At 33.8% G+C, this 14,391-nt stretch overlaps 1 protein-coding gene and 1 non-coding gene across 8 annotated transcripts in view; one reads left to right on the forward strand and one right to left on the reverse strand.

The window, feature by feature from the left end:
* The window catches only part of Plekha5 (pleckstrin homology domain containing A5), a 234,955-nt gene that overhangs the window by 53,926 nt on the left and 166,638 nt on the right, over positions 1–14,391 (reverse strand). For 3 of the 7 annotated variants that reach the window (XM_071610109.1, XM_071610106.1, XM_071610111.1), the window contains 3 exons: positions 13,396–13,861; positions 10,463–10,546; positions 7,572–7,691 (listed from right to left, as the gene is read on the reverse strand). In XM_071610109.1, the coding sequence (XP_071466210.1) occupies positions 7,572–7,691; positions 10,463–10,546; positions 13,396–13,861 (670 nt within the window). Of the gene's footprint in view, positions 1–6,691; positions 6,746–7,571; positions 7,692–10,462; positions 10,547–13,395; positions 13,862–14,391 lie in introns of all 7 variants that reach the window. The other 4 variants (XM_071610110.1, XM_071610108.1, XM_071610114.1 and 1 more) reach the window with 3 other exon arrangements.
* Positions 3,774–3,846, forward strand: Trnaa-agc (transfer RNA alanine (anticodon AGC)). The gene has a single exon. It is a non-coding gene; the product is annotated as a tRNA-Ala (tRNA).

Here is a 14,391-nt window from a genome sequence, read left to right on the forward strand (position 1 = left end):
GAGGTGGGTCACTGGGGGAGTACCTTGGGTTTATATTATGTCCGTGGTGAGGGAGCACTCTCTTTCTGCTTTCTGGTGTGATGTTCAAAGCCGCTTTCCTCTACCACATTCTTCGGCCATATGTTCTGCCCCACCATGAGCCCTAAGGAATTTTCCTATGGACTGAAACCTCTGAAACCATGAGCCCTCAAATAAACTTTTCCACTTCTAAAGTTGTTCTTGTCAGGTCTTTTGGTCATGGCAGCGTAAACGCTGAATAAAACATTAGTTCAAGATTTTTCTGAGTTTCATCCCTATCCCCTCTCAAATTCTGTACTCAAATATGCTGAGGAAGGGAGAGGGAAAAAAAAAAAAAAAGGAGTAGGTGTGGGGAGAAATACAAGACCATTTAGCAGTAGGGTATAAGAAAATGTAAATATTCTGTACTGTTATGGTTTGAATCTGGAACGCCCCCAAAGGCTCCTATGTTGAAGGCTTTGTCCCCAAAGCAGCAATGTTAAGAGGTAGGGATTTTGGGAAGTGACAGGATGAAGGTGCTGATTTAATCAATGGATTAATCTTGGTGGCATTAACATTTGATAGCATTATTGAGAGGTGGTGGAAACTGTAGACAGTAGGATCTAGCTAGAGGAAGTAGGTCACAGAGCAAATGCCCTGAAAGGGTATATCTTGTCTCTGATCCCTTCTTTGTCTTCTTCCTAACAGACATGAGGTAAGCAGCTTTCTTCTATCAAGCCCTTTTGCCATCATGTTCTGCCTCTCCTCTGGTCTACAGCAATGGAGCTAGTTGAATGGACTGAAACCTCTGAAACTGTGAGCCAAAATAAACCTTTCCTACTCTATATTGTTTTCCTTGGTTATTTTGCTTCAGTATGACTAACACATGTACAATATAGCCAGTTTGGGATAGTAAGTATTAAATAACATGCTTTCAACTTAATAATTTCCTTAGTTTGCTTTTTCTAAATACCTATACTCATATCACCCAGAAACATTGTCTCTTGTAAAACTTAATCATCCCTAGAAATAGATGCTACAGTATTCCTGGGAATATTATAGAACATTGGATGAAGTTGCTGAAATGACATGAACAATGAATACTATCAAGAATCTTTTTAATCATCTTGTTAGCATTTCTTTCCTTACAGAGATGTTGTCTTTCATGAATGAAAGCATTCTTGAATTTTATATTGAAAAGTTTCAGTGTCAATTACATGCATCCAGTAAATAGTTCCTATTTGCATTTTTTTTTGGCAGAATTATGTTTAAAAGTGATCAGAGGGGCTGCGATTATGGCTCAGTGGTACAGCACTCGCCCAGCACATGTGGGGCAGTGGGTTGAATTCTCAGCAGCACATTAAAAAAATAAAATAAAGATATTGTGTCCAATTAAAAAAAACTAAAATGTGCTCAGAGTTCTTGTCTGCATGAGTTTTTCCCCCAAAGTTGTTTCTTGAATAACAGAAAAGTTCACAGCAACTCATGACAGAATAGAAGACTTCATTCAAAGTAGCTAGTACTTTAGCAGAAAGTTCACAAAATAGTTGTTTTAAATGATTTTCTTACTTTCATCAAAAGCATTTATCCTTTTAAAACATGCATTATTAAAATATGACAGAAGAATTAGCTATTGATGTGTGTAAGTCTTAAAACATTATTTATAAAACAAAGAACACCTACGTATGCATCAGTTGTACTATTTTTCATTGTACTATGGCAAAGTGATTTATCATGAAACTTCCTGGTTTTCTATGACAGCTTCTGTATATGTCCCTTCAGCTATCTGGTATTAAAGGGGAGGCTTGTTACTGACGAGGTATATCATAATTTGGGGGAAATCAGTATATGTTTGGTTTACCCACAAGGCAGCAGCATGCTTACACAAGGCTTATGAAGCACTGCTGCATGTTTCTGGATCCTTCTATGTGTCTCTATCTACCTATTCTGTAAATATAGTTCCTAGCATCTCATCTTCTGTTATTATTGCCTACCTGGAAAGCTGGAGGAAGGTTTTAGGGAAAAGGAAAAAGAAACATCATCTAAATTTCCTCATTACTGCTCTTCAATCACTAATAGGAAGGAAAAAGGAAGAAGAAACAAATGAGTATAAAATAGAGCTAACAAATGAGCTAAAATAGAGGTGAGGAAAATTGCCACAGGAACAGGAAAATATTCTAAGTTTTCTATTCCAACTAATACTGATCAAAAAGCTCTAGTTTTTCATCCATGAGAACTTGCCTAGTTCCTCTATTCAGCACTTGGTTTAGTTTCTATAACCTAGATTTCGTTAGACTTTGCTCAACTCAACCAGTACTGGTCCAGACTATGGTTGCCAAGAACTAGGAACTGGAGGAAATGCAAATAAATGACAAGACTGAGAAACTTGAAGCCCCTACCAATGTTAAACCTGTTGAAGAAGACATGTTTCTATGATCTAGGGGAAAAAAGTACATTTTTCGAGAGTTTTTTCTTCAGTGTAGCTAGGCTATAAAATACTTTTAGTATGGTTTTCAAATACAGCTGTTTGTATCCTGGTTTGGGAATTTAACCATGAGGGATGATTTTAAAAATTTTTATGTAATACCAGGAGGATACAGGAGACAAAATAACAGTGTTCTCTTTCAGTATCTTAAAAAATGAATATCATCAGATGGTTTATCTTATAGTAAACTCCTGCAGAAGCCTATTATTCCAGTTTCTAACAAATGACTTATATTTAGCTTTCTGGAACCTGTAGGGACTCCTAATCATAAACACTTGCTCAGCAGGGCCATATAGTTCTAAACTCATTTTGAATCTGTCCTATTCTAAGAAGAGAAGAAAATATTAAAATGTTTCCTCCTTCCCATATAAAATAAACTCCAGCAACTATGGCACTTTCAAAGAAATGCAAAAGGACATTTCATTCTTCAGGGGAGGAGACATCTTTATTTCTAACTTCCTAGCAAGTACAGAACCATATCAAGATTTTACTTGTGGCTTTCCTCCCTTTTCTACATTCTGTCAGGTAGGCATGAACATGGGAAAAATTAATAAATATTTGATTTGTTTAGTAGATGTATTTTTAGAAGAAGTTGGTAAGTTTCACTAATATTCAGTGACAATTAAGCTGAATGAGAAAATGTGTTACTGATATATTACGAATACTTCTTTTTTTTTTTTTTGGTACTGGGGATTGAACTCAAAGGCACTCGATCACTGAGCCACATCCCCAGCCCTACTCTGTATTTTATTTACAGATGGGTCTCACTGAGTTGCTTAGCACCTTGCCGTTAATGAGGCTGGCTTTGAACTAGAGATCCTCCTGTCTAAGCATCTTGAGCTGCTAGGATTACTGGCGTGTGCCACTGTGCCCAGCAATGAACATAGCTATTCTTTTTGGTCTTTTTTTGATACCTAGCATTGAACCCAGGGGTGCTCAACTACTAAGCCACATCCTCAGTCCTTTTTATTTTGAGACAGGGTCTTGCTGAGTTGTTTATGGCCTCACTAAGTTACTTAGGCTGTCTTTGAACTTGTGATCCTCCTGCCTCAGTCTTCTGAGTCACTGGAATTACTGGCATGCACCACCATGCCCGGCAATTCATTCATTTTCTACCCAGAACCTGCACAGTGTACATTAAAATATACAGCTGAACTTACTGTATGTTCAAAGAGTTTTCTTTGAGGTTAAGCTATCTTAAAATTCACAGCAATGACAAACCTGGGCTAGTCTTAATAAATATATTTTAAATAACTTACTAACTGTGCTATAAGAATATAAACCTTGGGGCTGTGGTTGTGGCTCAGTGGTAGAGCGCTCGCCTAGCATGCGTGAGGCACTGGGTTCGATCCTCAGCATCACATAAATGCAAAATAATGGCATTGTGTCCACCTAAAACTAAAAAAAAATTAAAAAAATTATATAAAAAAAAGAATATAAACCTTAACAGTGCACTTCAAAATGAAGCAAAATAGGGGGATGGAATTGTGGCTTAGTGGCAGGGCACTTGCCACGTACCTGTGAGGCACTGGGTTCAATCCTTAGCACTACATAAAAATAAATAAAATGAAGCAAAATATAAGAAAATTCTACCATATAACTAGTATAGCTATTGTTATTTTTCAACTACTTTAATACATGACTTGTTCTCAAAGGTGGTGATAAAGAGAAGTCAAATTATACTGTTCAAGTGACAGGTACCAGAAATTAAAATTTTTGAATTTATATGGAAACCTGCACAATTCTGCATATAGCATTTCATTATTTGTTGTAAGCGTTCCAATAATATCAGAAGTGTATTTACCTCTGAAGCAATTCAGAGACTACTTTCTGGTTGTATTTTTCATATATAATATAGGGATTAAAATAATTTAAATCAATTAAAGTTTTTCCTTGGATGACTGAGGTATTTGACAAAAGGCAGGAGGAACACTGCATTTTATTGCCTTAAGTTATACTGATTTATTGGGGCAAATACAATAAGTGCTGAAATTGATTAGTACACATTCATTGTTATATAGTATAACATATGAGCAGAGGCTTTTCCTGACTTTTGGATTTTAGAATTCACTTTTCAATTTGTGGTTACACAAAACTAATGAATCAGTTTATAAGTCCAGGCAACCAATAATGCCTACAAAAACAACAGACCTGGTAATTTAAAATAGATTACTGGCACTAACAAGATAAAGAGCTAGAAATGTTTGAGCTGGGTTAACTTCAAAATGATCTACAATTACTTTTATAACTTAATTGCCATATTACTAATATTAAAATACTATACTTCAAAAGTAAATAATTTCATTCTATTAAAAATTCAATTATTAGTATATAATTTTTTTTGTTTAAAGAAAGACTTTCTTTAGGTAACCTTAAGGTTACATACCTTTAGGCATAGCTGAGTTACTGGATAAAGGTGTCACCATGTTTTTTACTACTGTGTAATCATTAACCTTTGCTGATTGTTGAGAGAATAGAAAGGATCAATAACACATTGAAATTTTTAGAAGCTACCTGTAGAATCATTAGCATGGTGCAAAAGGGAAAGCTCAGCAAAGAGTGGAATAATGGGAATGCAAGCCTTAACTGGTATCTGCATCATTTAGGTAAAGGGATAAAACACATTTGACATGGGAAAGGGGTACAGAAGTATCATAGCAAATGATGGTTTTTCCAACATATTTACTTGTTTTCCCCTCAAATTTTTCAAGTTCTATGCCTCTGTAATTGCACCACTGATTTCACTAATAAATTGCATCAAACACTAAGTTTATTTATAGAGATTCCAAATAACTACAGATTCATATTTATACTATTGTTTTTTAAATGTAATTTTTATAACATACCTTCTTTTCCCAGAAATATTTCTAGTTATACATACAAAGGAATTTTAAAGAAAGTTTATTTCTCATGTTATTTCAGAAGCTTCCCAGAATTTTGAGGGAAGACCTATTTTCTATTTATTAGCTAATATGTCTTTAATTAGACTGCTTTCAAAGTACATATATTCTGGCTAAATTTCAATAGCACCAGTCCTATGATTGAAGATTTGAATTTGGATACATGAAATGCTGACTTCTAAAGTACTCTAATAGGCAAAATCTGATGATGAAAACGTGCTGTGAAAATATATGTGAAGTTTTTATTAGGAAAAGTCAATCTTTTTTTTTAATACCTTTATTTTATTTATTTATTTTTTTATGTAGTGCTGAGGATGGAACCCAGCACCTCACACATGCTAGGCAAGCACTCTACCACTGAGCCACAACCCTAGCTCATTGATTCCTTTTTAATAAATAAATGATTTAGCTATTTTAAAAGATTATCATAATGTAAAACTCCTCTTAAAATGGAAGTAATTTATAAAGTTGTACAATATTGTTTTGTTTCAAAAAGGCAAATATAAATAGTAAGCATTTGTTTTCGAACATTTTCCACAGTAACCTTAGCCTCTTTATTTGAGAAAATATTCAAATTGGGACTCTTTAAAACAGGTCTGATAAGTCTTAGCTTAATTTATATAAAGTGCATTCACTGGAAGAAATTGTGTTTAACAATTTAATTTTTCACTTAAATACTGATTGAGCACTTCATAAACTAAAATCAGGGAGAGTCAGTCCTTGTTCATTACTACTTTCTCTTGTGAAAGTACACCTTAACCAGGCATACTGCTGCCATCACTAAAGTAATTCTATGAATTGTTTTTAGGTCACTGTAAGTGTGCTCTATCTACCTTGGCAAAGACCAAATACTGGGAGAAGATAAGAAAATAGGGAACAAGAACAGTCAACTAAAAATTATCTCCACTATTCTTAACTCCTTCGGAAATGCAAAGCACAACATACTCCTCCCTACGTTCCAACATGGGAATTCCATTAAGTGTCTGTTCCTTTAATTAGATCATCTTTAGTTGGAGAAAAGCCACAATGAACAGGAATTTTTGTGGGACAAGAAGAAAGAAATATAAAGAATTCAGGGTCTCAATTTCAGGTGACTTAGCATTTGTATCCTCCCTTTACTTTCTATAGCTGTCCTTTCTTTCTGTTTATTGTAATATTCCTGAATTTATCTGGTCAGGCTTTTCTTATTCTGTCATTTGTAACAAGTCATGCTTTATAGGTGACTGAAATATCTAAGTAGCCTAAAAAATTGTACTACTTTTAAGAAGTTCTAATAGATATTATAGTAAGAAAATTCTAAGACTCCCACCTGATGATCCAAATATATGGTGTTCCTTTGAAGATGATGGGAAAGAATTTCATTCTAGTAGGCACCAATCAAGGAAAAAGGAATAGAGAAAGAGGGTGCAGAATTCATAAAAAGGTCAATTTCGAAATAAGAAAACAGGTAGTTTACTGTAGTCTATTGTATCATGGTACACAACTTTCACACAGTGTTCTTTTAAATGGTACAGATGACACATTAAAGTATTTTCAATTTCTATTTAGTTTTGTTAGAAATTAAGTAAGACAGATGTATCAACATTGAACTACCAAGCAGAAAAAATCTGTACATGGCTTTAGCAGACTGAATGTTTGAAGCTTTTACATGCTATTTCTTATCTGCAATATAGTATTCCTCTTGGAAGATGTTTGTCACATAACCAGAGGCTATTCAACCCTTTGAGAACTGTTTGTATGTATTCATTTTTTTTAAATCAAGAACAGAAACAATAATAGTTCTCTTAAAATTAATCTTTGACATTTAAAAGGCAGTATTATTAAAACTAGAGTAAATTTTCAACTTATTACTTTATTGGAAATTATAAGACTTTTCAATGTTTTACCAGATATGGAAGTCACAGTATTCAGTAATTACCACTATTTTAAAATCTGTGTGCATTTCCCTACTCACAACTAAAGCTGATGGGTGTGTAAGTGGGTCAAATGCATTCTTCCTGTATTTTCTTTCAATAATATTTAAATAAAGTTGAATTCTCAAAGGGTTAATAGTAGGCTGCAATATGGGCACTGCAGTAATGGTATAGACTCATGTTCAACACTAACAACACATTATATTGATTAATGAGTGGATCAAAATAAGTGATTATGGCAGATGACACAGACAAATAAATGTCTTCATAGCTGACCTTTGGGCTGTGGGCCTCAAGTTTTAGCTGCATGAGCTGTGCTAACGTATGCTCCCGGATACTACTCAGTTCAGCTTGCTGCCGTCTCAGCTTTATTAGCAGCAGCGTAAGCTCCTCTGGCTGAAGGAGTACAATTTAAGAATCCAAACAGTGGAAAACAGATTAATTGTTGTCCTAAGTGACAGATATTAAACCAAGATTTCTTGGCAAGTTTCCTCTTATGGTTGACATCAAACATAGTGCCTAGGCACTATGATGATAGGTCCTACATAAATGCATAGATATCTAGAGAAATAGAAGGAATAGTGTTACTTTACAGCAAAATAACAGTATATTAAGGCATTTTCTCACAACGTATGAGAGAACATCTAAATGCTAAGTATAAAAAAAAGCACAATACCATTAATAAAGGGTCGTATACAAGAGTTATTAAAAGATTATTAAGATATTTATAAAAATTATACCTAAGATTTTCTAGCAATAGAACAATACCTGCATGTCCAACACACCATTTTAGAGAATAGAAGGCAAATAAAAAAAAAAATTCAAATTAATTTAAAACTTGGATATATTTTCACAATATAAAACTCAGTACCTGGGTTTATTAATTACTTTCCAGTTATATTTTGTTATGTTACCATTAGTGCTTTCATAGCATTTAAAATACCAAAACAAGTATATATATATATATATTTTGGTACTAGGGATTGAACTCAAGGGCACTTAATCACTGAGCCTCATCCCCAGCCCTATTTTTTTTTATGTGTGTGTATATATCTATATCTATATATTTTTTTGAGACAGGGTCTCACTGAGTGGTTTAGTGCCTCACTTTTGCTGAGGCTGGCTTTGAACTTGAGATCCTCCTGTCTCAGCCTCCTGAACCACTGGGATTATAGGTGTGTGCCGCTGCGTCTGGCCCAAAACAAGTATATTTTTCAAAGATTAAAAAAAAAGTTTCCAAGGGCACATAACCACTTCTTTCATATTAGGGAAAGCACAGAGTCTTTTGCATTCCTGAATGGTTACTAAGAGAAATAGGAGAGTAAATTTCAATGGTAAATGAAATTCCTTAACATGCCATTCTATTTTTCTTTGTTAGAAATGCTGTAAAAGTATGGGCACTGGTGATCTCACAGGCCATTAAGTATTATTTGGTGCTTCTCTTAGCTTTGTTATAATTAAAAACAGCAGGTAGGAGAGAGGCAGTCTCTTCTGAAGTGCTACAATGCACTGCTATCCAGGCCAAAAGTATTTCCAAGATTGATTTGCACTGTTTACATCACAGCATTACATTAGCTCTTTTCTGTTCTGTTAATTTGTGGTTGCTCTATATTTTCTATATAATCCTTTTTTAGAGACAGAAAGTATTTAACTGTTATTTGTAAGTACATTAAATATTACTGCCTTCAGATGGTAAGTGTCAAGAGAAGTAAACTACAACTCCTACTGGATTCTTTAGATAAAACTGGGTACCCCAGAGAGGCAAGACAATAGTTTTTATGGTATTAAGTTGTCAAAAACAATATGAAAAAATAAAAAAGTCAACAAATGTTTAGTTTCTGTGAATTGAAGAAACTATGTTAAGTGAAAAAGAATAGCCCAATTTGTTCAAAGCCAGCAACATCTTATAATCTCATGATTCTGAGACAGTTCAGTTCTTCCCTCATGATCATCAGGCCAAGATCTTGAAATCCTGTCAGGGAGATATGGGTTGGAAGAAGGGATGCATAGATTCTAAAACCCAGAGTGATATTTGACAGGAATACTTAAACAAGAAATTTTGAACCTCTCATTTATTATTTATGAAACTAAAAAGATGAGAACATTTTCAAAATGATAAAATATCCCAATAAGTTTGCTATATAATTAAATTGAGGTCAAATAAAAAGGCATATTTGATTGGGAAAAAAGTAGGAGAGGTGGTCTATATCCACTAGAGGGAGCAAGGCAGGAAAGAAAATATATGCTGTTTATCCTTTATTTTATGATTCATGTCTGTTTCTTCTTCAGATAATCTAATATTTATAAATACCAACATTTAAAAGTTTTTGGGTTTAACCAAAAAATATTTATATTCTTTAATAAATAAACTGCAGGTAGTTTAAAGCCAGGAATGATTTCCTTATATTTAAACATACAAAAGGTAAAATAAGGCAATATGTATAAAAACATAAAATGAATTTGTTTTGATTACTGCAGGAAGAGAATAATAAACAACCATTTAGGCACTAAAATCATATCTTCATAGAAATTAAGATGATCTAATAAGACAGTTTCCCTGATAAAAGAATGCTAATTAAATGAACTGAAGTGATTAAAAAAAATCTTTTCTCTTTGATTTGAAGAACAGTAATGCTGTGGTAATAAAAACCCTTCCAAATCTGACTATAATACTGATAATAAAATGATAATGATAAACACTTGCTTTGACCTAGTATTCTTATAGTCTGTCTTTCTCTGTGTAAATTAGTTACTTTTGGCTCCCAAGTAGTTAACTTATACCAAAATTCATAGGAAAAATTTCTTAGTGGGTCTGTAGTTGACTACAAATGGTTACTTAATGGATCTGTTCCACTAATGTATTACTCCAACTTCTGTTCTGAGGATAAGGAAATTAACAAATCAAAGAAACCCATCTATGGGTTAAAATATCATCTTTTATTTAGGCTGTCAGACATTAAAGGAAAGGAGTCCATTAACATACTGAAATGATTACATAATTCCAAATTCCTCTGATGTGGAACCTCTTCCACAAAAGCAGTAATGGTTTTTCTTTGGGAGATATCTCTGAAAATTTAAAACTTAAAAACTATGTCAGATATGTGCCTTCCTGAGTAGCATATAAAATAAATAAAACATAATATGGTAAATAAAGATATCACACTCACCGTTTTGCCTTGGAGGCTCTGGGGACTAACAGACTGTAAAGTTAGGCCAGCTGGCATTGACCTTCTGTCAGGCACATAGACATGCTAGGAAAATAAAGGTACAAATGATTCTGTGGTGAAGCTTTTTTTGATGAATATCACTGATGAGAAACTTTAATTTATATTATGAAATATCAATTAAAAGTTGCTATTAGTGCTTGTGAAGGAAGATACTAACACTTCTTGTTTCACTAAAATACAGATGCTGATGAACAGAGTGCATCTATGTAGTCTGATTCAGCAATTAAACTCTTTGATCTGGGGATCCCTTTATATTTTTAAGAATATATATACAGTTTTGCAAATTCAATGTCTGGCTGGAATCTCATATTTGCTTCTGTATTCATATTTGCAGTCTGTTGTAAAAATATCTTAGTGAAAGCATGTGAAAAAAATCTGCCCTGGATCCATGCAGTTGGAAAAGGGAGAACTTTAATAGTTTTTACTTTAATAATTGTAGATATTCGTCTTTTCCACTATTAAAGCTAAAAAAAAGCGACACTTTACTCAAATTTTTAAAGTTTAGTTGCAGAGTGGTATCTAAATCCATATCAATGAAGTTTTGAAAACCATTGGTCTATTTGCACTTTAACCTTCACCCAAGCATGATTTGGTAACATGAAACAGCAGTCATCTGGAAAATATTGGTTCAGTGAGCTATACAATGTTTCCAACATTGACACATTTCTGAATTACACATTTATTAATATTACCATCAATCTTTAAGCTCTGGAAGATATTAAGCTCAGAGTGGCAGACACACAAAATTCTGATTTTTTCTTAAACACTCAAATATTTTCATCAGGGACAAATACTGTCAGTTGTTTTCTTTGAAATAACAGGCTTACATTTCACTTTAAATGTATCTGTCAAATACCAATCTGAATAATCATACCTGTCTTTTGTTCAAATAAAAATGGTATTCTACAAAAAAGGAGCTAGCTTAGCTTGCAACTCAAATAATGTCATGGTATGCAACAGAAATGGTTTATGCATATTCCCATTTCATCACATGTAGCATTAAAATGATATGTAGTGACAGGTTAATTAAGATTCCATAAGATAGTTTCTCACCATTTCATCAACAGGAATCTTAACTTGCTATTTTATTTTTTATTTCAAGTATGTAGCAATGAAGCACACTACCACAACCATCAGTATAGTTTGGGGACACAATCTTGATTCACTGTTTCGCTATTAGTGCAAATGGTAATGTAATGAATAATGCCTTACTACTATAAAGATAGTTTTGAGTTTATACACTCCCTGGAAGGGCTGTGGAGATGTTTAGGGACTCTGTCCTTCACGGTTCATGGACTACACTTTTGAGAAGTAGTAATGTACTCCAAGGAAGATGAAAAGGATAGTACCAAAGAAAAATTTGGCAATGTTGAACAAATTTATTAGAAGTTGCAACAGTAGATACTCAGTTGTTCTGGGAACTGGACAGATAGTATATTTATTACTGAAACAAGTGATATATTTGGCTAAGAACATGAAACTACTGAAAATCAGGAGAGCATATAATTTAGCCACTTTAAATGCTTACATTAAACTGTATTAAATCAGATTTTTCTTGTATATTGATACTATTTTTATCTATTATGATTTAGTCTTTGGATGTACAAAGTGCCAAAACAATAAAATTTGTTAAATGAGTTTAAAGTGAGGCTTTTAAAGGCAAACTTTAGGCTCCCCCTCACTGTTTTTTTGTGGTGCTAAGGACTGAACAAACCTCAGGGCCTCATGTACACTAGTTAAGCACTCTACCTCTGAACTATATTCCCATCCTTCAAGCTTTCTTCAAAATAAAATTCCTGATTGCTTTAGTAATTTCCAACAAATGTTTATGGAAATAGCAAGTAAATATTTTGTTCAATAATGTAACTGCAGTTATTTGGCCTGTCTCAAGGAAAGAAGATACATTTCTAAATGGTGTAGGGTAAGAAATTTTTTAGGAATTAGAAGTAAAAGGACATTCTTTTTATTTTAGGACTGACTTTAGGGAACTGAATTTATAATGGCTAACTCATTACAACATCTGCTTTGGCATTATTCAAAGATGATTGACACAAAATATTAAATTAACTTCAAATAGGGGCTGTGGTTTTGGCTCGGTGGTAGAGCACTTCCCTAAGCATGTGTGTAAGGCACTGGGTTCGATTCTTAGCACCACAAAAATAAATAAATAAAGGTATTGTGTCCATGTATAACTAAAAATATTAGTTTTCAACTAAAAATATTTAAAAAATTATCAAGTAATCCACTAAACAACTAACTTAAGGTACAAATTAAAAATGATTTATGGGGCTGGGGATATAGTTCAATGGTACAGCACTTGCTTAGTATGTGCAAGGTCCTGGGTTTATTCCCCAGCACCACAAACAAACAAACAAAAAACCAAACCATGATCTCTACCTGTATTTTAATTTTTCAAGGTGCATATTATTAAATATTGGTAGTCTCTAATGTTCAGTTAGGTATATAAGGAGTTCTCAACATGCCAGTCACCTGGTTAGAAGGTAAATCCTAGTAAAAAACCAGGACAAGCTAGATTCAAAGACTGCAGGTATACCAGAAAAGGACAGGTATTTGGCCTGTCTCAAGGGAAGAAGAATTCCCAAGTGTGTAAAGAGTAAATAAAAATACACGTTGTCTTTAACATAGAGAGCTGATGAGATATGCTATCAGACAGAGAAGAACGCATAATGCTTGAAAGAATTGTTTCTATGGTATTAAGAGATGAAGCATTGCCAACTTAGATTTTATACATAAGAACAGTCTTTCTTTTCTCCCTAATTTCCTGCCTCTCACATTTTAAAGAAGAGCATATTAGAAAGAAAACATAACATCTATTAAATAGTGAGTTAACACAATATTAGAACACATTTTACCTTAGGGTGATGACCCCTGTGTCTACGGTCTATTGTCACATCTCCTCTCTGAATTGGTGAAGATACTTCTGATCTATATGTTCGCTGAGGGGAGTAACCCTGGTAAGCAGCTATTGAACCATGGGAAGGTGATGTGGGAATAGAGTGCATTGTTTGGTCAGAAATATTAACCATGGTTTTAGGACTGCTCAAAGAACTGTGTCGAGGAAGGGTGCTCTGCTTATTATAGAACTGACGCTGTTGCCATTCGTAGAGCTGCCACATAGTGTCATCTCTCATCGACCTCCGTTTCTCTTCTGCTCCAGCTCCTACTGTCTTGTCATGACTGGAAGGGGTCACACTGCAGATACTTTCAGGCCTGGTCTTGCTGTTTCTTGGGAGTGTTCTATAACCCTCAGGGTAGCGGGCCATAATCTGGGCTCTGTGGCTTGGCATATTTCTTGGTAAAGTTTGGTAAGAAATTACTCTAAAATAGAAAATAATTGAAACATAAAAATGAAGGAGAAAGTTGTTTACAAATTCCAAATTATAGTACATTTCTTTTTTTCTGGTAAGTAAACTATTTAGTATATTTTTTAAAGACTCAAAATACTGGTCTGAGGATACAGCTTAGTGTTAGTGCACTAACACTGCCTAGCAGATGAAAGGCCCTGGGTTTGATCCACCAGTACCAGGAAACAAACAAACAAACAAAAAAAGATTGATGAAATTCAATTTTAAATAAATAGCATTTATGTCTATAGCAACTACATAAAAGGACTACTACTTTCACAAAATTTACAGTTTGGCTTTAAAAAAAAGAATATTTACTATACTTCATTTGAGAAATAAGAATGTTCAGAAACTAATCTCAATTGTACCCCTACATTTTATTTATTTTTACATAAATAAACGCCCAGAACCTTATTTCTATACATCTCATCAGAAAAGCTGAATAGGATTTCTGTGTACAAATGTATTGAAATATGCAAGTTTTCAAGTTGTACCTATGAAGCA

Source organism: Marmota flaviventris, chromosome 3 (genome assembly GCF_047511675.1).
Source record: "Marmota flaviventris isolate mMarFla1 chromosome 3, mMarFla1.hap1, whole genome shotgun sequence".
Classification (NCBI taxonomy): domain Eukaryota; kingdom Metazoa; phylum Chordata; class Mammalia; order Rodentia; family Sciuridae; genus Marmota; species Marmota flaviventris.